This window comes from Papio anubis, chromosome 2 (genome assembly GCF_008728515.1).
Source record: "Papio anubis isolate 15944 chromosome 2, Panubis1.0, whole genome shotgun sequence".
NCBI lineage: Eukaryota > Metazoa > Chordata > Mammalia > Primates > Cercopithecidae > Papio > Papio anubis.
In genome coordinates, this window is record NC_044977.1 from 185813464 (window position 1) to 185839121 (window position 25658).

Genomic DNA, 25658 nt, shown 5'->3' on the forward strand with positions numbered 1-25658 from the left:
TTTTGGTATGTTCCATAGTTGCTCTCACACTGTCATTTTGCCTAACAGCAGCTCATATCTACTAGGAGAAAGTATCAAGGCTTTTCCTATGATGCGTTTCGTGGTTACTCATTGCTGTTTAGTGCCTAGACTGCATCATGTTTAATGGAAAAGTAGACTTAATTTCTGTCTCATTTTCAAGAAATGTGCTGTAAGAGCATGCCAACCCCAACCCCTTGATAATCTTGTCTAACAGCATTGGTGGTGTAATGAATTAGTCTTGCACGAGTCTGCTGCTTCTAGAGGACTAAGTAGGGGATCAAATCCTCCCTTTGTAGTGAGGCAAGCTGCCAGAGAAGTGATTGATATTGCAGACAGACTTCAAGGAAGAAATAAGCAGATAAGTGGGATAATAAGTAGATAATATACTACTTTCCACTTAGTGTCTTTTATCTGAGCATCTGAAGGCAGCTGTATACTTAAACATCAAGGCCCCTTAGTGTAAGGAGAAAACGGGGTCTTTCCTTTTATTCTGTGGTCCTCCATAATCAATAAATCAGTGAAAATGTTTCCAAAGAAAGATCAGCACTAAAGATTTGGTTTTTGCCCTTTCTCTGTGAAGCTAAGGCACCAGGATATGAAGCAATCGCTCTAAAAGTTATCTTGATCTTGATGCAATGTTTTGTATGCACTTTCTCCTACAATGTTTGGATCTGAAAAAAGAAACTTCTACTGTACCAAGTAAGGCATTTACTGTCTTTTTAATCCCTTCTGATTGTGTCAGACTCATTCCCTCTGAGTAATTCTCATTCTTGCATTTATTTTACTCCTCAAAAATTTCCCTTGTAAATCTTATTTTAGGTCAAAGTCCTTAGACAGTAAATCTTTCAGACAGCTTCAGGCCATTATGGCTCCAAGAAACCATTGTGAAGTGAAGTTCTGTTTAATAAGGTTGATGGACCCTGTTAGAGATCTCTCTGAGTATGCCTTCATTAATTTTGTACACATCTTGTTAATTCATACAAAGAGAGTAAGTTGCCAAGCCAAAATTGTTTCCTTTTAGCAGACCATGACTCAAAATTCAGAAGCTGATTCCTAGGAGAGTTAAAGAACAATACTGGCTGCCACATTTTTTTTTAGGTAACTTTGCTCTTTAACAGAGACTAGAATAATTTTCTAGTCATTAAATCACCAAATATAAATACCCAGTGACCTTACAAATATTGTTTAATCATCCTCTCCATCAATGGCTTTTTTTTTTCTAATTTATGTCATGTGAGAGTATTTGTTAAATCATAGAAAACTTTGAGATCACAAAGGTCATCAGATCTAACCACCCATTCTGTCTGGGCTTTAACTCTATCATTATAATATGCAAAGGACTGGCTTATAATTCCCTTAGGAAGTAAGAAAACACATATCCATGTATTTTGTCCTTTGAAGATCAGAAAATATCGCTGAATATGAAAAAAAACACACCAAGTTCTTGGCTTCATATTTATAGTTTGTCTAAAGAAAAAAATTGCTTTCTTCCAACAAACTGCATTTCCTTTAGGGCACAAATTTTATACTTGGAAGAAGATTTTAAAAGAACTATGTGTAGCACCTTTGCAACCATCTTTCCTTGTGATCAAATACTTTCGTGAGCCGATAAGTCTCAAGTCGAGATAATTAAAGATAAAATGTGACAGGAATTGTATGTGCATCTGTGTTTGAAGGGAGCCTTGCAGTAAGAGAACATAAAGATATATGCATCGCTGTTTTGGTAATCTCCATATAGTATTGATTATAATCTCATGTTTTTTCCACTTTATAAACATTTCATCTCATTTGACAACCCTTACAGTTACCTGTGAGATGATGTAGGTGTTGTTATCCCTATTCAATAACTGTAAAAGCAGTTTCCAATTTTCCCCAAGGCTGCCAACCTAGAAAGTATCAGAACCCAGACCTTTTGACTGCAGCCAAGTATGGGAAGTGCTTTCAAATAGGGCATCAGATACAGCAAATCATCTGTTACTATGAAGTGCTATACAAAATGTTAGAACTGTTATCGAATATATTCTCAAGACTTAGGTCCGCAGTTGGCCATTGAGGTACAAATCTTTTCCTATAGAAAGGAAATTGACAGCCAGTCGCAGTGACTCACACCTGTAATCCCAGCACTTTCGGAGGCCGAGGAGGGTAGATCACAAGGTCAGGAGTTCAAGACCAGCAGCCTGGCCAACATAGTGAAACCTCGTCTCTACTAAAACTACAACAAATTAGCCAGGCATGGTGGCAGGCAGGTGCCTGTAGTCCCAGCTACTTGGGAGGCGGAGGCAGGAGAATCGCTTGAACCTAGGAGGCAGAGGTTGTGGTGAACCGATATCGTGCCACTGCACTCCAGCCTGGGCAACAAGAGTGAAACTCTGTCTCAAAAAAAAAAAAAAAGAAATTTAAAAAAGTCATAGAAAAAAGTGATTTGCTGTTATTGAGTGTTATTGAGTCCACTGTGTTAAGTTTTTTACAACTTCAAACTCATTCTCCCTCAAGTCAGTCTTACTTTCTTTTCCTCACCCCAAACCCAGAGGATTCTGCCTTCTTGCTGGGTTCTAGGTTCTACCCTTTCAGTATAAGATGAAAACCACCTTCCACACAGCTTCCTAGATCGTAACATGTCATGTTCTCTCTCTCCTTGTTTTGACTTAGTTTTGTCTTTCTATTTGATTGGGGGTACTCTTTGGATCAAGTTTTTTGTAAAGTACCTTCCAATATACTTGAGCAGCTATTATACTTCTCTGAATATCATAAGCATCTTGTCCTCATTTCTTTTTAGTGATATCTAACCTTCTATCTCTCTTTAATTCACACATTTTAAAATATCTTCTTTAAGCCCCAAATATAGAAGTGAAAACTTTTCACAGAGAGAAAGAGAGGTTACCTTTTACTACTACCTTAGTATGTTCATTGGAAACCTGTAATAGTCACCAACACTTAACCGAATTTAAAGCAGAAATTGGGGCAGCCCAATGGGATGACTGAGACAAAGTTTTGGTACACTTGAAATATAAGCCTTGGGCCATAAACAAAAATATATGTAGTTCTCATTGTTAAATGTAATGAGTAATGTAATTATTTCAAATATGGGATGCAATCCTAAGAATGAGGAGAGAAGGAGAGCCCCTTGACATTTACAAAATAGTTGCAAATTTGGGAGTCTGAGGCAGAAGGGCTGCTTAGCCCAGGAGTTTCAGACTAGCTTGGGCAACATAGCGAGACCCTGTATTTAACAAAATATAAAAAATAGTTGCAAAGCATTGGGACACTTATTTTCAATCTTTGGATTTCATGTTGTCTTTCTCTAAATGAAAATGTGTGGTTATATGATTTCTAAAGTCTCTTGATGTAATATTCTTTAGTTTTATTTTTATCATTGCTTGCAATTACTGCCCATATTATTACAATAAGCCTGACATTCGTTTTTATCCTTTATCTTTGAAACACCATGTTTCGCTCCAGAGACAGAGACAGAGCCCTTCCTCCTTTCTCTTCTTGTCTTGCTGGGGCCTAAGAAGAGAAAGGGGCACTATTGTCATGGGTGAATACATGTAGAGTCTTAGGAAATAATGAAGAAAGGATTTAGGAGTGGATGCTTAACTGATTGCTTTCTATTAAAGGCTCACAATCCTATAGAAGAGTAGCAATGAAGAAATGGATCTTTATGTTTGAATTCCTAAATTTATCCTGAAAACAAAAGCCAGCCCCTGCTAGGTTAGAGTCCTCCAAAGCTAGGGATCTGTTAGGAGCACTGGTTTTGCCTTACAGACCTAGATGTAAATGTTAGTCTCAGATGGGCAGAGAGTTGAACTCTCTAATTAGCCCTGCAGGTCAGTCTTGAAAGAAATGAGAGTGTAGCATCCAGCAATTTAAAAAGGCATCCTATGCAATTGTTTACTGAGGGTCAGAGGGTAAATGCTGTTGTGACAGTTGGGTGGACTTGGCACACTTCTCTACACAGGATAAGAGTGAGAAGAGAGGTTGATGTTGATCTTTGGTGATAGCGATAGCAGAAGACAGTTCCCCAAATTCTAAGGTCTTTTAAATATCCTTTCAATTCACATGAAAGGCTTCCATTTGTAATCCAAGGAATTGAAATATCAAGTCATAGGAAATAAGAGGTGATCTAGCCCATAACTTTATCTTCAGGGAAGATAAGTCATAAACTTTTCTGGGAGCTTAAAGCTGAAGTATATTTCTTATGTTTACTTCAAGTATGAGAAGGATACAGATAATTCAAATCCACCACAGTCTTATTCTAACATGTCTTTCCTACTCTGTCTTCCATCTCCTGTCGTTCCAGGCTCACCCAACTCACCCTGTTATTTTTTTATTTTTATTTTATTTTATTTTGAGACAGAGTCTTGCTCTGTCACCTAGATTGCAGGGCAATGGTAGGATCTCGGCTCACTTCAATCTCTGCCTCCTGGATTCAAGCTATTTTCCTGCCTCAGCCTCCTGAGTAGCTGGGATTATAGGCACCTGCCATCATGCTCAGCTAATTTTTGTATTTTTAGTGGAGATGGAGTTTCACCATATTGGTCAGGCTGGTCTCAAACTCCTGACCTCAGGTGATTCACCCGCCTCTGTCTCCCAAAATGCTGGGATTACAGGTGTGAGCCACCATGCCTGGCCTCACCGTTATTCTGAATGCATAATTTCATGTCTCTGTCTTTTGTCCTATGCTGTTTCTTAATTGGATTCCTAAATGTCTATTTCCTCTTCCTGTTCTATTTCCTTTTTACCTTATGGATTCAACTCCTTATCTCTTCATGAAGAATTAATCACTCCTTTCTCTCTGCTCCCATAGAACTATGTCTGTAACTTTAACTTACTTAGCATTCATTTTAGTTACTATTTCACATGCACTTCACCCGACTTTGTAAACATATTAGGGTTTTTTTTGTTTTTTGTTTTTTGGTTTTTTTTTTAAGTATATGTCTCCTATACTAGATGAGGAAGTCTTTGGACAGATGCTGAGTTGTCGTCATTGTCGTCTTTTTTTTTTTTTTTTTTTTTCCTTTGAGTCAGAGTCTTACTCTGTCACCCAGGCTGGAGTACAGTGGCTGAATCTCAGCTCACGGCAACCTCTGCCTTCCGGGTTCAAGTGATTCTGGTGCCTCAGCCACCTAAGTAGCTGGGATTACAGGCATGCATCATTACATCTGTCTAATTTCCGTATTTCCAGTAGAAGTGGGGTTTCACCATGTTGGCCATAACTGGTCTTGAACTCCTGGCCTCAAGTGATCCACCTGCCTTGGCCTCCCAAAGTGCTGGGATTACAGGCATGAGCCACTGTGCCCGGCCGAGTCTTATTCTTCTTTAGGTCTTATTGCAGGATAATGTACAATAAAATATTCAGTTAATGTTTGAAAGGAAATGTGCTTGTCTACATGTGTATGTGGGAGAAATAAAATGGTCTCTAACTGATGGCCTCTAACATCCCTTCTAGTATTAACATACACTGAATGGATCTATGGTTTGATGTATCAATAAAATAAAATCAACTAATTTTTAATCAGCTATTATTTACTTTCGCCTTCACTTTTTTTGTCCAGATTGCCTGTAAGAGGATGCAAAACTCAAATTTGACAATCTTTTCTATTACATGAACCAGTAAACATTTTTGATTTTTTCCATTCTAGAGTCATAATGGAATTGAAAGTAGAACTTGTCTGATGGGTGAGGATTGTACATGGGTTTTAGTTTGCTCAAGTCTAGCCGGGCGTGGTGGCGGGCGCCTGTAGTCCCAGCTACTCGGAGGCTGAGGCAGGAGAATGGCGTAAACCCGGGAGGCGGAGCTTGCAGTGAGCCGAGATCGCGCCACTGCACTCCAGCCTGGGTGACACAGTGAGACTCTGTCTCAAAAAAAAAAAAAGAGGATGCAAAACTCAAATTTGACAATCTTTTCTATTACATGAACCAGTAAACATTTTTGATTTTTTCCATTCTAGAGTCATAATGGAATTGAAAGTAGAACTTGTCTGATGGGTGAGGATTGTACATGGGTTTTAGTTTGCTCAAGTAGTCTTCTAGTTAATGATCATGACCAAGAACTTATTATTGTTGCTAAATAGGAATTGTAAGAATGTGGATATTTTGAGGAACGAGTTAGGATAAAAGAAGCTGAATATATGTTTTAAAGAGATGCTTAGACTGAAACATCAGTTCCCTTTTTTGTCCATAATCTTATAGATCTGGTCACACCACTTACATTGTTATCAACTCGGCCCTTTAACTTTGTAGCTTAAATCCCTTACCCCATAGAGAAACTATCTGCATCACAAAACCTCATAAATCGAAGAAATACTTAAAGTAGAGAATATAAGTAAATGAGATGGGTGTAATATTACCATTTCATTCACTTAGCAACTGAGTTACAAATAATTCCTTAGCTTTATTTTTTTATTTTGCTGAAGCCAGCTTTTCCATAGCTTGTGTGTGTGTGGATGTGTGGATGTGTCTTTATGTTACTTATAATGAAGTCTGACTTTGCTATGCATTTCTTTTTGTGATTTAAATGCAACATTCATACTGAGTTCCATTTGATGAAATGATTTCATCATTATTACGAGGCTATAGTCTTTAGTTTCCCTTTACTTTTAAGCAACATATATATTAACCCTAAAGTAAATTGCAATCTTTGCTGGAAATTACCTATATTTTTAAAATGCATCACTCCTCTTGAGTCTTTTTTAATCTCTTTGTGACATTATTACAGAATTGTCTAGTTCATGATCAATGCAGATAATGTTTTCTTACAAAATCAAACCAGCAACCTCCATAGGCCAGAAGATCTGGCTTAACCACCCGGGTCACAGAGTCACACCTACTTGGTTGCACCACTTTTTAATCGACTTGTGAATCAGGCTTGGGAAAGTGGAGTTAAGTCAGTTCATTGTGTCTGTAACAGTAGGAAGCTCAGAATACCAACATGTAGGGGAAAAAGCTGCAAAGAAAATCCACGGGAGCCATTTGTGTCCACAGGACCTCTCAATTTCCCTTGCAGAGCATGCAAATAAAAAAGGTGATTTGCTCTGATACAGAATTCCTGCACAATGTTCAGGCATGCGTGCAAGACAGTAATCTCTTCTGTGACAGAGTAACCTGTGTAGCACAGGGAAGCATGAAATTTGGAGCCAGCAAACCCGAGTTCCAAGCTCCAGCCTTAAGTATAGTTTAGCGTATGAACTTGAGTATGACATTTAACCCCTCTAGAGCCTCATTTCCTTATCTGAAAATGGAGGACAGTAAGACTCTGCCAACTTCACAAACTTATTATATGGATCAAACCAGAACAAACATCTCCCAATTAGAATGTGAGTGCTTACTCTGCCTACTTTCCAAGCTGCAGGAAATATAGAACTAAATTGGGCATTGCCCTTGCTCTCAAGCTTCTATTTCAGTGTGGGATTCATGAAAACATAACTAAAAGGCAATAAGATCAGATCAACAATAATATAGGTATCCCAAGAATTAGTAAAATGTTAATGGAGAGAGCAACTGACTGCCTAGAAAAGACAAGAAATTACAAAAAAGGCAAGAAGACAGATCCTAGCAAGCACAAGCTAAGTACATAGAAGACACTCAACCAGTGTGGAGTAAAATGGAAGTAGCAGTTATGTGGGTGGTAAAGAATGTGTTTGAGTTTGCCAGTTGGAGATAATAGAGGAACCAGGGTCTACAGAGCTGCCAAACTGTGAAATATAAGAGATGTATGCTTTGTAAGCTGCAATGCGGGATACATATCCTTAAGGTCTTATTACCCAGCCCCAAATCACTACACCCTTCTTTGTCCACTAACAAGACTTTTTCAAAAGAAGTACTCAAGTTAGATCATCCTAGACAGAAATATAGAATACTTTAAAGCTAGAACTGATCATTACCTTCTTATCAAAATATTTTCTTGCACTCTTGAAGTTGGATTTGGTTTTTCATTTTGGAAAACAATTTCCTCCATACCTTACTTATAGGCCCCTATTTCCTAATTCTATGTACACTTAACTCTCTTCTGTACTCAGGGTCACTGGGACAAAAATGACACAAGGAAGGCACTTATTTTTATGTCTTTATTATTGTTTTGGACTAAGATCTTCTACACCCCACACTTAGAGTGAGTGGAAATTGTTGCCAGAGACAGGTGCTTTTTCTCCCATGGCCTGCTGTCACAGAAGGAAGATGACACCAGCCTGGTGACATTTGTGCCTGGGAGAGCTGCCAGTCCATGCTGCTTCCCCAGTGTTAAGAAACACTATGGTTTGTCATACCTAAATTACTTCCACCTCTCTGCTGGCGGTGGCAGTGATGTCAGTTATCCTGGATCCAGTGAAGGTTTCAATCTTTCTGTTTTCCTGATCATGTTGACTCTCTTCTTCTTCTTAAAATGCAATTTTTCTTGTTTTGTGTTTATGTTAAGGGCTCCTTTCTGCCAAACAGACATTATCAAAGCAGTTGCACAGTGAGGGACTGGCGTCCTTCAGAAATGTAGAGAAAATCTGAGACTGTCAGGCCCAGAAAGAACTTTAGAAATCCCACAGGATTTGGCCAAGTCTTTGTCGTACTTGCAAGGGGCTGAGAAACAGACAGACTAGATAGCTATGTCAAGGCCTGATAGCAAGTCACAGCATGAAACAAGCGGACCTTTAAAAAATATAGATAGCTACAGATACCACATTTACATACACCATTTCTGTATACTTAGGATTTAAGGGTAATGTAATCCTGAACAGTGTAGCAGAGAGGATTAGTGAAAACAGGGTTCTCGGACTGGCTTATCCACCCTCGTGGTTTATGATGCAAAGGTGGTGTGCATACTGGATGGGAGATTCACAGGTGGGATTATCCACGGGTTCCTGATGTCACAAACCTGTGACTTCTCCTATTTTCTAAAACAACTGTGGCTACCAGCGGACACATATGCTGTAACTAAAGGTGCAGACCAGCAGCAGTTAAAACCAGAGACGGACGCTAGAACGCTCTAAGAGCAAAATACAGTCCCCGCCCCACTTGGAGTTCATCTAGGATTCCACAGTCAATACACCTCCTTTCTATTTTGCCTAGGGATTTTTCTTTTTTTCCTGGAAAGGGTGGAGAAGATTTACGTAAGAAAGCTGAGTTGCCTCAAAATACAGCCTCCAGAAAGAATGAGGCATCTCCTGCCCAGCCTATTATTCCTGCTGAGGAGAGAGAAATTGAGGAGCTAAAAGTGAAGCCTAAAATTGCCAGGGCTGAAATCTGGGTAGAAATCAACTGGTCTATAAAATTAGCTGCCTCACTGGCCCTTTAGGGCGGAAATACCACGAGGAACAGACGTCTGATGTAAAGTTGAGAGGGAAGTTGTCTTGTCTTCGTCAGTAGTAAATCAAATCTAGGTTGAATAGACAAATGCCATCTCCAAGGAGAGTAGGATCACAATTATATAGGATGCCGAATATCTAATAACACTAAATCCAATTAACAGCTTGAAAACCTGAAGCATGGGCAGGGGAAGTGTCTTGCTTCAAGTAATGTAATGAATTTACTGGCAGATGCAGAACTTAACCCAAAATTCATGACTCTTAGAACAGTGCCTTTTTGGCCAGGCGCGGTGGCTCAAGCCTGTAATCCCAGCACTTTGGGAGGCCGAGACGGGCGGATCACGAGGTCAAGAGATCGAGACCATCCTTGCTAACCCGGTGAAACCCCATCTCTACTAAAAAATACAAAAAAACTAGCCGGACGAGGTGTCGGCGCCTGTAGTCCCAGCTACCCCGGAGGCTGAGGCAGGAGAATGGCGGGAACCCGGGAGGCGGAGCTTGCAGTGAGCTGAGATCCGGCCACTGCACTCCAGCCTGGGCGGCAGAGCGAGACTCCGTCTCAAAAAAAATAAATAAATAAATTGAAGAAAAAAAAAAAAAAGAAAGAACAGTGCCCTTTCATGCATGACCCTGAATGCAAGAGGGGTTTCGTTTTTATGGTTTCAAGGTACAATGAATTATGGAAATCTGGGCTTGTGTTATAATATATCCCAGCGTGGAATCAGAAGGAAAAGTGATGTGTTATGCAATGAACTTGAGTGAATACTTATTCATTATCCATTCAGAAAAGAGACAAACTCAAAATCAAATAGGTGAAACCCAAAGCCCAGGTTTCCTGATGTTGATTCCAGAGTTCTTTCCACTGTTCCTTGCCGGCAATTGACTGCGTCTATGACCATTTGCCATGGTGGCAGCTGTACGGAAGATGTGGCAGTAAGTAGGAGGGCCAGGGACTGAAATATATAGTTTTAATCAGTCTATTCAAACATAAGACAATCCAGCGCTTTAAAAAATAAGAATTTATAGGAGATATTTAGTAGCCATCTTCAGAAATACACATATTGATAAATACAACAATAAAAGATACTGACATTTATTTGGAATCTATCATAAACTAAATAGTGCCATAGGGCTGATTAGGGAAGTTAAATGTTATAATGTGAGGTGATATTTTGCTTTTAGAGATGAAGGTTCAAAGAAACTCAACACATCACTATTCAAACACAATGTAGTTTGATTTAAGACCTTCTCTTTCCAAAGTAGACCAGTCAGTGGGAGTACAGGTGAGTATGTTTATTTTAATGAATAATGTATAATAGCAATAGGAGGAACTTAATTTTGTTGATGAGTTTTTACTCTATTTTTTAAAATATTTTAAATAATAGTAGCTGCTAGTGCTTGTACTAGTGTTGTAGTGAGGTGAGCTCTGTAATGCATTGTTGGCCTAAACATAAACAGGTATCCTGTTTGGAAATTAATGTATCTATCAGGCTTTAAAATATTTTTGTCTTTTAATTGAATAATTTGCTTATAGTAGTGTACTTTAATAAATAGTGTAATAATTTTTGCTTTATGATTATAGTGGTGAAGAAAAATTGAAGCAAATTGAATTCCCAATTAGTTGGAAATAGCTAAATTAATTCAATAACTATGTAGCAGTTTAATTTTTTAATTTTAAAATTTAATTTAATTTAATATAATGCATTTAATGACCTGAGAATGTACTCATTTTAGCAGATTAATTTCAAAAAGTAGGTATATGCATCTGTGTACACAGATACATATATACATACTTAACAAAATATGTCTTTAGTATTGAGTATGTGTACAGCTGGTAAAACACATACTTATGTGTAATATGTATCTCTGGAAGAGAATAAACCAAAATGCTAATGGCGTCTACCTGTAGTTTCTAGGATAAATGACTGCAATTTATTCCATACAGTGTGTATTTTCTGTATTTTCAACACCATATTTGTAATCTAAACAAACACATGTATTTTTAAAAATCCTAAAGAAGTCAGTTTTATATAATAAAATAGTTTTTATTTTAGTGTATATAATACTAAAAAGAAAAGCAATTTGAAAATATTTGATGAATCTATTAAAGGGTTAAACCTTTATTAATAAAGAAGATACTACTCCTTCAATGGAGCAGGGATTGGCAGTAAGGCAAAATATATTAACAGGCCATTTAAAGGAGAAATGCAGAGGGCTAATGAACATATTGAAACACATGAAATATCACTAGCAATAAAGGGAATTAATATGAAAATAAAATATTTTTTTATGTATAAAGTTGGAAAAGATAATCCTCTCAGTGCTGTGATAGCCTCACTCAAATGTAATCTGTTGCAGTCTTTTTGGAAAATAACTTGATACTATACCCATGAAGTGACTTAAGTCCATAACATTTGACCCAGTACTTTTAGTTGTAGGAATACTTAACCAGAGAAGATACTCAAAATATTATAACTAAAAAAATTATATTGCATATGATCTCAATCTTGTTTACATACATAAACATAGGAGGAAGACCATAGAAACTTTTAATGTAATTCTGAGAGTTGCACTTACAGTTGATTTTCATTTTTTATTTGTATTTTACTTTTTTCTTCTAAATTTCACACTATTTTTGTAATCTAAAAATTTGAAATCCATAATGCGAAACAATATGAGGAGAGATTATCTTATCTCTGTACATTTGTACATCTATTTACTTGAACTGTAAGTAAGGCACTATCTAAATCCAGGTAAGTGGTAAAATACTGTTGTTATTATAATCATAGCATTGGCTATATGGCAAATGAACTGTAGGACATAGATGACATTGAAGAAGGATAAATACAGGAGTGAGGGGGAAAAGTAAACATGAAGATGTAATTTAACCATGAAGCATAGTGTTTTCCAGTCTCAAAATACACAGATTCAGATCTCAATTCCATCGTTTAATCTCTCTCTGCACTTCAGTGTCTTCATCTGTAAAATGGCAATGAACATAGTATCTAAGGAATAATTTTATGAGAATTAAATGAGTTTGTTATATGTAAAGTGCTTTGAGTACCTTAACCATAAAAAGTGCAGAGAATCTAAATTCTGTCTACATTTATCATTTACTTGAACATGTATACAAATAAAAAATTAAATCTAGAATACACTGTAAGATTTAAGACAGAACTCATCTCCCCTTCTATGCCTATAAGACTTACCCATTTTTCAGAACTTAGCTGGTCATCCTCAAATGGATGAGATCTTGTTTTGGAACTTAGCCTCAGACTAAAAATTGATGTGTTGAACCAATTTAGTGGCCTTTAGTAGCTTCCTCAAATGCTAATTCTTATCACCTATCTGAGGCAGGAGAGGAAGGTAAACACTTAATTCACACGGTATTAGAACTTTAAAAGTTACTCAGTGTGTTTTGTAGATCATCCTTCAAAGTAATGGTAGCTGATATCAAAAAGATTTCACTGGTTTTGTTTTGCAGCTGCCTGGAAAGCCCCACCATTGCTTAGCTTTCACACATGCTCTAAAAACCCCAACCTCTCTTGACTATTACAGGTTTTTCATGCTGACAACTTTCCCTTTTCACAAGTAATTGTTGAGAGCTTGAGATACTGAGCTTGAATTGAAAGCAATATTTTTTCTCTCTTCTATTTTAATTAGATGCTATGCTTTGATTTTTATAAGATGAAAAGGCATCTCTCTGTTAAAAAGGCATCTCTGTGTGTCTGTCTCATAATAAATGCTTTGGGTAAATACTCTTCTGCTTTCTAGTTCTCTCTTATAGAATTATAGAACTGTTTAATTGAGCTAATACTCACCGAGCTTTTGGAGTACTAAATGTGACGTGATGAACATAAATGTATTCTGACTTCAAAAACTTCAAAATCTTGTTGAGGAGACAGTTAAGTATACAACTTTTTGCATTAAAAGGTAGAAGTTTATTACTGCTTTTATTTATATTCATCTAAAATAAGAGAAGATTTAACTTTAGGGATTTAGAGAAATTTAGAGAAATTGTTTAAAGAATCTAAAAGTATTTGAATATATCAGGAAAGCAAATGAAGGCATTCCAAACTCAGGAACCGGATTGAACAGGACAAAAATAGGCAGCTGGGGTCCACATTTGCTAAGCAGAGTGGATTGTAAGGAAAGTGAAGCTGAAACGGTAGTTTGGGGCCAGATTTTAAAAGGCCTTGAATGCCATTGTAAATAATTTGTTTGGTCCTGTTGGCACTGGGACACCCTGAGGAGGGACATGATCAGAGTTGCCCTTTAGGAAAGGTGAACTGATAGTGAGGGAGCTCCAGCAGGGAGGAGAGAAAGTGGAGACATTGCTGTGTATTCCTTTTTTGCCCTCATTCAACATTCAGGTATATATATATACACACACACACACACACACACACACATATACATATACCTATATGTATGTATAGGTATATGTATATATGTGTGTGTATATGTGTATATGTATATATGTATATGCATATATGTGTATGTGTGTATATATGCATATGTATCTATGTATATGTATACACACATGTGTATATATACATATATACATAGATACATATGTGTGTATATATACATATATGTGTGTGTGTGTATATATATATATTTTTTTTTGAGATGGAGTCTCGCCCTGTTGCCTAGGCTGGAGTGCAGTGGTGTGATCTCAGTTCATTGCAACCTCCGCCTCCTGAGTTCACGCCATTCTCCTGCCTCTGCCTCCCAAGTAGCTGGGACTACAGGCGCCCACCACCATGCCTGGCTAATTTTTTAGTAGAGACAGGATCTCACCGTGTTAGCCAGGATGGTCTCGATCTCCTGACTTTGTCATCCGCCTGCCTCGGCCTCCCAAAGGGCTGGGATTACAGATGTGAGCCAACGCGCCCGGCCGCATTCAGGTGGATTTCTTATTAAAATGTAGAAGGATTATCAGCCCCCTGTACCTGCTAGTTCTGTATTCATGGAATCAAACAACCATGGATTGTAAATCAGGAAAAAAATAAAAATACAACAAACAAACCAAAAATATACAGTATAACTATTTAACTTTTTCACATAGAGATGTCAAATGGAGTCATTGACATTGGTATTTTATGAAAATGGCATTTCAAATCTGAGAAAAAATATTCAATAGATAATAAAGATCAGTTTTCAATGGGCGAGAGTAGATTTTCCTTTGTTGTTCATACAGACATATATTCTGAAAAGTTAAAAGATTTGCATGTGAAACCATTCAAAACTCATAATACTGTAATATGGTTGCAAAATTTTACATTGGGCTGGGAAGGGCCTTTCAAACTATGTCTGAAACACAGTAAGTCATCAAAGAAAAAATGGTAAAGTTGACTATGGAAAAATTAGAATTTTCCTACACCAAAAAGCAAACTGTAATACTGTATGCAAGTTTGAAAGACCAGACATACCTAAACACACACACACACACACATACATGCATGCACAAATACACAAACACAGGAAAATATAGCACTTATAATAAAAAGTTGGATGTTAGAAAAGGATATTCATCAAAATGTTAGCATTTTGTTGCTTCTGGAAAGCATATGCTTCGATGTGACATCTTGGACTTCTGTTCCCAAAGCTGTGGGTTCACAGCACTGGCATTTTTACCCAGGGGGCAGTGCTGACCCCTAATTCTGAGACCGTGGAGCTTTAAGAAGTCTGAGGAAATGCCTGAGAAAAGGCAAGAGCTCTAACTAGAGTTGTTCTAACTACTGAGGACTTGGGGCATTCACTTAAAACCCTTGAATTTGTTTATTTATCTGAAAAACGTAGATAATAATACTAGCCTACACCACTAGGTGGTTAGGAAAATTAATGCATGTTACTAAACCTTTGAGATCCACGTATAAGCATTTTTGTTTATTGAGTGCAGAGAATTGTTACTTCTCTGTAACCTGCTTAAATCAATGCATGATATTTACATCAGCTCTTCACACTAATTCTGAAATCAAACATCAGATATACTTTTATTAGCTCTTTTATGGAAATGTTTGTGCTGAGTTCAAATGTACATGAACCATTAGCTAATTTTTCATTGTGAGGATACCTTGAAGCAAAAAATACGACTTTCCACCAATATATTGTTCCTTTTTCTTTATGTCATTTAAGTATCTTAAGTAGCTGTGCAACTTGACTACTTCATTTGTACACTATGGAGATGAGCAAATTGAGGGACAAATAAATATCCAAGTAAAATAAGATGAATATCCTCTAAATCACTTCCCTGATTCTGGACAAAAACAGACTCTTATCTTTGTAATGGTCTTTAGAAATCATTTAGCTCTGCCCCTCATTTCACAAATGAGGAATCTGAATCCAGAGTGGTTAAGTAACTTGCCCCAAGGGCACAGAGCTCCTATCTCCTAACTCCCAGTCCGGTGTTCTTTTCTTCCAAAATACTCAAAGCTCTCAAGTAGCCACAGTGGACATACTGTCTTAGATTTTGTCCAGAATCTTTGTAGATATGTTAGAGACCGTATCTGAATTCATGCTGATAGCTGAGGTGGCACGTGGAAAGAATCTGACTTTTCCATCCATCAGATTTTGCTGGGAATCTTTTGACTTCGTGAAAGATGAAGTTGTTTACATTTTTAGTGGATATCAATACTTGAGACCTTGAGCCTTAGATTTGGGTATTCAAATGGCTACGTGATCCCATTAGTGTAAAAAACAATTCAGTAATGACTTTTGTAGGCAGTTGTGCTAACAGCATTTCCTCTAGATCATTGATTCCCAAGCATGAGTCATACAGAACCGCCTAGCAAGCTGTATAAAATCCAGTTGTTGGGGCTGTAGCCCTGAAGAGCCTGATTCAGGAGATCTGGGGCCATGTCCAGAAATCTGTTTTTAAAAAGCACCCTGGATGATTTTCAGGATCATCCAAGTTTTTGGGCCACAGGAATCATGCACACCTTTAAGGAAGCAACCATCTGCTTTCTACTATTGACTCTTAAGCTGTCAGTAGGTGTAAAATTTAAATACATTGTACAAATAATTATACTGTATTTTGTAAGCAGGTTTTTGGGGGGTTTTTTGGTTTTGGTTTTTGTTTTTGTTTTTTTCTTTTTTTTTTTTGCCTCATAGGCAGTGCTCATTTGGTTAATTACAGGTAGAGAGAGAGATCATTCTTCCCAATGTATGTGTGAAGAAATGAATGTTTTGTCTCATATAAATTTGTAGTGTTACAGAGTACTGTCATATTCTTGCATACTCAAGATCAAATTATATTATGGGAGTTTTTTGGTTTCTGTTTATAAAAGAAGGATGCACTATTACCAGAAACCTATGGGTCTTATATATCAGCCAATGGCCATATCATCCTTCAAGTGCATAAATGTTATGGATGCAAAAGTAGAAGTAAAGGGGAGGCAAATCGGAAGTCGTGAACGTATTTGCAAACTTTGTTTCTGAAATGTATGTTCTAATCTCTTCTGGCTTCCAATTCTCTTCTAAATTTTGTGTCTTCTAAATTTTATAAGAAATCGCAATATTCACTTATAGTTGTCTTTGCCACTTACAACTTTTCAAGCAAAATAGAGGAAACTGTGTTCCTGAGTGGGGGCTGTAGGATGATGTGGAGAAATCAGTCTAACTGAATTACAAATACTCAGCAGTAAAGAGAGTCTTTTAATGAATCACATGGTAACCATCAGGGTGCATCTCATCTCCACCACATCTTCAAACCAAGGCCAGATTCTGCATGAATGTTGGCATGTATTTAGGTAAATGTATTTTTAAGACAAAAGAGAATTGCTATCTTATGCTTCAATACTTATTCTACTCATCGTTTACATAGATGCATCATGTACAGTAATCATTTTTATTACCTATTCACACGCAAAGATATTAGTAGAAACTGGGTACAATAAAATAGAGAAAAGAAATATTCAAATATATAAGGGTTTTGTAAAAAAAAAAAAAAAAGGACATATTTATCAGGATTCCTAATTCCTGTACATAATATGGATGTTTGCTTGTTTTTATAAGTTAACGGGACTGGTAGTTTAAATTGTTATTGAAGCATGCTCAAAAAAATCAGATAGCTTATTTTGTCATTGATTGATATGAAACCACTGGCATTTCTCTGGGGAAAATAAGTTAAATACTCTGTAGCTACCAGGCAGTGGGTTTTGATTTTTTTACATTGATTAAATGTAACAGTGGATTTGAGTTCTCTCTCCTAATTTCTAACTTGGTGTATTCATTCTTGAAACCTCAAATCTAGATTTAAAAAAAGAAGCCTTCTAAAAGTTTTCCTGAAGTTTACTTTTCAGTTGCAAAGAGTAAAATAACTTTCTGAAATGCCTTCTGTAAATTGTGGTGGTGGTGGTGCGGTTTGTTTGGGGAGATTTGTTTTGTTTTTAAAAGAGAGTGCACTTTCTTATGAAAGAGACAGGGAAAGTTTTACCTGTCTGTCTCCTGGGGTTTTTTTTTTTTTTTCTTTCTTTCTTTTTCTTTTAAAGATTGGTGATAAGGAATTCTAACTACTTAATGAGATGGGAGAGGCCTCACTCCATTGGAGTGGAGGAGTCCAGGTGGAAGTTGATGGATTGGACAGGTAAAGAGAAGAGTCCCGCCTCCTCATGCCTATAGTTGGGTATATATTAGGAAACCTTAAATTATGTACAGAGAGAGAAAGAGAGAGAGGGACTTGAGTTCTGTTATCTTCTTAGTAGATTCATATCGTAAGGGTCTCAGAGGGGGTGGGGGGGTTGGCAAAATCCTGGAGCCAGAAGAGAGGACAGCAGCATTGATCAATCTTACAGCTAACATGTTGTACCTGGAAAACAATGCCCAGACTCAATTTAGTGAGGTAAGGATTTTAGAATTTTAGCACTCCATTTAGAGATGCTTTTTAATTTTTATTATTTTTTAAAAGACTTACATATTTGTGGTTCTCGGTCACCCAAAGTAATGTTTTGCAAATTATATGTAGGAATCTCCTTTTCTTGGTTAATGTTTTCTGTGGTGGCTGTAAGATTTTTATTATTATTATTATTATTAAGTAGGAGATGAAGCAGTAGGAGAAGATGAAAAAGAAAAAAAATCTGGATGACATTATGTATTTGAAAAAATAATGTTCAGGATTTTATAAAGTCACTTTTTATAAAAACAGACTCAGCAGATCACACTCTGCTGGATACATTGCAATGAATCCTATCATGGGTATTCACGTACCAGTAAGAAAAATTAGTTGACTGTGTCTTAACTTCTTAGCATAGGTCTATTTCCAGACTTCATCCTAAAAGCAAATGAAGCTTTTTTCAAAATAATCAGGTGAGATTTTTTAAAGCCATCTTCATTTTTAAGTCTGTCAATCCAGAGACCCACCTAAATCCAGAAGGGACTGTAATAACATTTCTGTCGTCTGGAGGGTGACTTGTACTTTCACGTGTGATGACAAATAAAGTTATTTTGGAGGGATGCATTGTTAAATATTTATACATGCATGTATGTAAATGTGTATTACAGCATATAGGATTTTATTGAAGGAATTGATAATTTGCATTTCTGATCTCTTAGCAAGTTTGTCTTAGGTATTTAAACCTGTGCAAAGGGATTAAAAAAAAAATCCTGAAGAGACTGTAAGGCTTTGAGGAAGTTTCCTAAGGTTGAGGGAGGTCTAACAGCAATATTAGTTTACATTCCTCAGAATGGGCAGCTGTGTTGACACTAATCAGATTGGGTGGGGGGTGTTGTAGAGAGAGAGTTCGGTGTTTCAGATAAAAATGCTTGCAGGTGAGTGCTTGGAAAAGTGGACTAGAGTACTCAAATTGAGCTCCTTAAAAATCAAAACAAAATGCATAGTATTCCGGTGCAGACCGCAAGAGGAAGAGTGGAGCAGAGGGCTGCTAAGCAGGCCTGTGCTATCGTATTGACCACACTATTGTCTAGACTCCTGAACTGTGTAAATACAACAGGGGAAATATCGAGTTATCTAAAGAAGGAAAAGGAAGTGCCTATTTTTCTTCAAAACATTCAAGCAGGCTTGCTTGTCCTCGGTAGAAAAACTTGAGTTTCTTGTTTTGCTGTACTATTGAAAGTTAGCTTAAAATGTTGCCAATTTGTTTTTAAAAAGAAGTAGCTTTTAAGATCTTCTTGATTCTATTGGATCCAATTTGGTCCAGTTTTAATCATTCAGAAAATGATCCGTCCATCATGTCATACCTGAGTTTGTCTGTCCTTCATGAACTATTTCACATACAGTATTTATAAGCCGCCTAGGATCTTGTAAATCAAATGGGAGAAGCGAAAGTCTGTTCATTGATATCTCTAAGTGAAGCACAAGGTTGATGTAAAGTGGCAAGAAATGATTATTTTTTAAGTTAAATATAATGTTGTGAAAGAAAGCAATTGCATTCATGTTGTGATTAGAGGATATTTGTAGAAATTATTTCCTTTTATGGAGGCAAAAGAGTCATGCTGTATGTGAGAATATGGCATGCTTATGAAAGAAAATAGTTTTATACACAGGTTTTAGTTTTTCAGAACTTCAGGTAAATATGTAATCAAGAGCTACAAAAGGCATCGCTTGTCTGTTTTCTATTGGAATGCCGCTAAGGTCGGCAAAAAATATCTGCAAAAAAACATGGCCGCACTTCCCTACCTTTCTATGACTTTTTGCATATTGCCTGCATGACTTTCATATCCTTCCACCAGTGCATGTATTAGGTCATAATTTCATGGCTTGACTTCCATTCTATTACGTACAAACAGCTCTCTTTCTATTCAGGATTATGCTTTCATATCTAGTCCTCTGTAAAAATTCAGTGCTACATCTGAGTATATGAAATGCCTGGGACCACATGGCTCTGAGAACCATACATTTAATATAAAAGTTATAATGTGTGGGGATTTATGTGTATTAGTAACTGTCAATACAGAAAAAGCAATCTACGGTTATCACACAAGAATTGTTAAACACTGGGTAGATTAAAAATGAAAAAGGCATAAAACTTTCTGTAAGAGTGAAAATTATTTAAAAACTGTAACCCATTCTTTGACTTCAAATAAATGTATAGTAATTTGCTAGCAATTTCTTTGAATTGGTAACTCAAAAACGATATAAGAACACTGCTCCTTCTCTACTGCTTCTTCCATAACTTTTGAATTCTTCCCCAACCCCTAGCAGATCTGGATTTGGGGGAGCTGCTAATTAATAGGAAAGGTTCCAGAAGGGAGGAGAACATGAACAGGATATAACAGGCAAGGCTGAAGGCACTACCCTTGGGTACAGTGGAGAGGCCCCAAGCAAGCTCCACTCCCCAGTGCCAGGCTAGGAAAGACAGAGCCTCTGGGAACGGTCTCAGACTTAGAGAGAGAGAGGGCCAAAAGAAAGGAACTTCTTCACAGAGCAAGTTTTAACTTCAACTTTCTGGAAAAACAAAACAAAACAGGGCTGTGTGTGTAAGTGTGTGTATGTGTATGTGTGAGTGGGAGGATCTGAAACTCCTTCTTAGAAAGAGATATTTACTAAAACTCCTTATCCAGGGTGTTACATGATGAAGGAAAGACACTTTGGTAAATGGGTTACAGTATTTTAGAACTAAATGGGAAATCAAGGTTCATATATGGAAACACCTCATTTTACAAATCAGGGTTAATGATTTTTCTTTCTGTAGTTGAGAGAGCTGTATGTATATGATTGTGTTCCCTTTACTCAGCCACTTTCTTTTTAATACCCAGGAGAGATGGGATGATTCATAGTAGGCGCTCCAAAAAAGTTTCCATGAAGAACTGTTGTACAAAGCCAGTGGAATGCAAGAAAAAAAGTGTGGAGGCAGCAGGGTAAACTCCCTGTAGCCCAGGTCATTCTCACTTAATTGATTTCTGTGTCTGCTTGGTCTAGGAAAGAACATCTTTCCTGTCCTAGTACTATTTTTTTTTTTTTTTTTTCCGAGACGGAGTCTCGCTCTGTCTCCCAGGCTGGAGTGCAGTGGCGCGATCTCGGCTCACTGCAAGCTCCGCCTCCCGGGTTCACGCCATTCTCCTGCCTCAGCCTCCCGAGTAGCTGGGACTACAGGCGCCGCCACCTTGCCCGGCTAGTTTTTTGTATTTTTTTTTTTTAGTAGAGACTTTTTTTTTTAGTAGAGACGGGGTTTCACCGTGTTAGCCAGGATGGTCTCGATCTCCTGACCTCGTGATCCGCCCGTCTCGGCCTCCCAAAGTGCTGGGATTACAGGTGTGAGCCACCACGCCCGGCCCCTAGTACTATTTCTACTGACTTAACCGTTTAAAAAATATGGGTGTGAGTTTTCTGTTGATAGTTAATAAATGTATTAAGCTGCCCCATGTTGTGCTTCTGAGCTATTTAGTATCATAGGAAAAAGCACAGTGGGTGAGAAGCAGAAACTGCAGCTTTAATTCATGTCTGCCACGTCGTATTCCTTACTCCATGCTGTGGCCATAGATTGCACTACTTGTTTTACAGTTGGTTGTCCTCGAGCCCAGAGGGAACTAGGAGAAAGACATCTTAGATCACAGATCGCACATCATACCTTCCTTCACTACTACTGGGAAAAAAATGATTTTGAGATAATAAATCACTTATCCTTTACCTCGATAAGGAAAACCATGTTTGGTTTGTTTTGCTTTTTAGAAGAGCAGTGATTCTCAACAGGATGTCACAGGTACAACAGAAAGCATCAATGGATGTCTAGATTTTCTAGAGCAATCAAAAAATTGGTTTCTTTTTCATTACACATACATTTTCTGAATGCAGAGTTGCTAAAACATTCCTCAATGACTATGTACAGAATTTAGTTTCTGCATTCTGCCTATAAAGGGAGTATATATCTAATGTCATGAGATTTTAAAAAGGGATTTGGATCAAACAGTTGAGAAATACGTTACCACAAATACACCCTGGTTTTCTTTGATGTGCATATGATTGCTTTGGGTGGAATCTGAGCTGGTAGAACAGAGGGGCACAGGTAAAAATCCTTCCTTCCTAGTACTTTTTTCTCCTGTTGAATATTTTTAAATTTCTAATTGTTTTATATCAACAAATAGAATGAATACAGGTAACAAAAAAATACTTCTGTGGAAAACAACTTGATGATTTCCACAATTTGTAAGTTTTACTATTTTGAAGATAAAAACTTGTTAAACCCAAGTGGGCACTCAATTTTCTTTAGATGTTTGTTGAGGAAAACGTCAGATGACTAATATAGCATTATTGTCCAGTGCCAATTTAGTGGAACCTACGAATGGTATCCAATAGAGTACTACATTTTGGGTCTGGAAGAGAATGGATTCAAGTGTCAAAGTGAAACATTTGATTCAAAAGTTAAGTTTTAAATCTTATTCCTAATCTTAAGGATGCAATTTGTGGGCCCAAGAAAATAGTGAAATGTGGCTTATTAATGGGCCACCTCTCTAAACATTTTATAATTTTTACTTATACTTTTTGATTAAGTGCTACATTGTCAATATTCATGAAAAGTAGTACTGAGAAAGAGAAACAGGTTAGAAGGAGAACTGACTGACTCTTAAAAAAATGTTTTCTGAGCATCAGTTATATGTAAAATGGTACACAGGATCTAAAAAATCATTAAACAATTCCTACACTAAGAAGATTATAGTTCACTGGGGGAATGAGTCTAATATGCATGCAATTATAATACAGGAGAGATTTTTAAGTGTGTGAGCAAGATAATATAAAGCATCAAAGGGAAAGAGAGCCTATGATGTAGGAGGGTCAAGAAAGTCTACATGCATATGTAAGATGAAGCTGCACTTGGAAGGATAGATCGAAATTTCCAAGTTCTAGAAATATAAGAAGGAAGGAGGATTTTAGGTGAAGAAATAAGCATCAGCAAAGGGAAGGGGGGTGAGGAGTGAATGCTGATACACTCAGAAGCATCAAATAGTTCAAATGCAATTGAAATTATGAGACAATCAGGAAATAAAGTTGGAAATGCAAGATAGAGTGGCTCAGAGATGACCATAACACTGAGAGGAGAGTACATTTATTACAGTGACAATGACAAGCCATGGAAGGATTTTGAACAGAGGAATGGTGTCATTGTGTAATTGGAGCTCTACTAGAGAGTACAGGGAGAATAAATGGCTCTGCTTGAGATTGCCTAGAAGTATGAGAATGCATTTCTCTGCATTGCACATGGGCTGCCTGTTTTGCAGAAGTATCTATCACTTCTCTGGAACCTTTGGAAGGATACAAATGGATTGTTTCTAAAGTCTCATACAACCTGTGTATTTTCTGCCCAGTGCTCTTTTTAATAACTATGGTCCCTGCCATAGACAAATTGGGAAATATTGGTCTTGGTTGGTCTCTATTTATGCCTGCTATTCTAGCATAATTACTAATAGCACACCTTTTCACTTTCCAAACTGTCCCATTTGGAAGATAAATTATATAATCACGCTGTAAAGACCCCATTCCTTATTTCATTCTCTTCCACACCCTAACACTCCACCCCAAAATGAAATAGTATAAACTTGGCTGTAAGCCAGACACAATGATTTTGAAGTACCAACCACAAACCATTTTGATTATTTCCCCCACCAAAGGAAGCACTTCCTTCCAATCCAACAGTTACTGAAAACTAATAATAGTCACTGTGATATGCACCGTGAAGAAAGAAGAAATTAGTAATTCACAGCTTCTAACCTCAGTGAATTCATAATCTGAGGGAGTATGTGAGGGGTTCATAAATGACTCCAGTATAACCAAGATATCTCAAGTTTTAAAAGAGTGAAACAGAGTTTAAAATGTTTATGATAAAGGTAATATTTTATATGGTTTGAGAACTGAAATTCAGATGAGGAGTGAGGGGAGCAAAGACATTCTATTTAGAGGGGATAAAATGAATAAAAATACAAGGGAGGACTGTGCCAGAAAAGATGAAGGAACATAGTATATTGATTTAAAAAGAAAACGTGTTGGTTTAAACACTGATATGTATTTACTATTTATGTCAAAATGGAAGGCTTTTGTCGAAATAGCAACAAAAGTTAATTGGAATATTGATCTCACTAAAAGCGGAAACCTATGTGTGTTTTACAAGTGTGACCATTGTTCAGAATTCGAGATTCAAAACTTGACATACTCTAGGGATGATGAGTGACATCTTGCAGGAAGGGAAAAAAAATTAGCCCGAATGATTCCTTGGGCTGAAAAGTTGAGAATTACCTTTTCCCATTCCTTAGACTTCTACAGAGACAGATATGGTGTCTTATCATTTATAGGGACTTAGTAATGACATTTTAAAATTAATCAAAGCTAGGAACAAAATTCACACTGACTCTCTATGTTTATTATGAGTTGATTTTACTTATTAAATAGTCGTCTTAGAAATAGGACCAGAAGTCTTTTCTCTGGTCACTGCTCTAAATGCAAATAGTAATCCTGAAGCTGAATATAAGACATTTATTCAAAATGAGAATCCCAGCTGGGAAATAAATAACCGAGCAGAAGGAAATGTGAATATCCCGTTTAAAAACCAACTGCACCAAGTAAAAAACAACAAAAATTTAAGATACTATCTTTGCCATAAAATTTTTTAATTTGATTTTGGGACAAGGATATATACGTAAGATGTAATATGTGAAGATAAATATTGGGAGAAGACACATCTTTTCCACACATCAATATTCTCCCTTTCCACAGCCTCCTTCTTCACTTTCATCTCACCCAAGAAGACCATGTGGGCAATTGAAGAGATAATAATAGGGCAGGTGAGGGTAAGCCATGGCGAGAGGAAGGGGTGAATCAGTGACTTGATTTAAAGCCAAAGGGAGTGGATAAGAGGAGAACTGGGCTTCAAGGTAAATGAGGAGACATCTAAGCTTGTACTCATTTCTTTCTCTTTTTTAAGCAACCTAATCCTCCACTTCCATAAAGTAGAATTTGAAAGCATTGAATGTTAGCATATGATTGTCCTACAGACATTAGGGGAAACAGTGAGGTTCCACTAAATACAACCTCCTTAAAAGAAATAAGTAGTTCTATGAAGTGTCTGTAAAATCTTTTCAAAAGTCTTACTTTATACTTCCCCATGGTTGATGTCCTTGGTTGGTCTGAGAATATAGCACCTATACTATTCAAAAACTATTCTTTTCTATTTTCTGCAAAAAATATATATATATATATAAATTTCTTATTTCTAAGTTGATTGATTTCATGTTTGATATGGACTAACTTTATATATTCTGATTTTTAAATTGTTCACGTTTCTTTTTCAAAGCCAAAGTACAAATGGATGATTGTATGGATTCGAGCTGAGATGGCTTCACCAGATAATGTTCACCTGTCAATTTAAAATTCAGTAACTGGGGTTAAGATAGAGC

General features: G+C 37.0%; 1 protein-coding gene across 7 annotated transcripts in view; it reads left to right on the forward strand.

The window, feature by feature from the left end:
• Positions 1 to 25658, forward strand: part of TP63 (tumor protein p63) — a 265391-nt gene that overhangs the window by 139922 nt on the left and 99811 nt on the right. For 2 of the 7 annotated variants that reach the window (XM_003895268.5, XM_009201938.4), the window contains exon 1: positions 14197 to 18159. The exons of 4 other annotated variants lie outside the window; for them this stretch is intronic. In XM_003895268.5, coding sequence (XP_003895317.2) covers positions 17968 to 18159 — 192 coding nt within the window. In that variant the 5' untranslated portion in view covers positions 14197 to 17967. Of the gene's footprint in view, positions 1 to 14194; positions 18160 to 25658 lie in introns of those variants that run through there. One more of the 7 variants, XM_009201937.4, reaches the window with a different exon arrangement.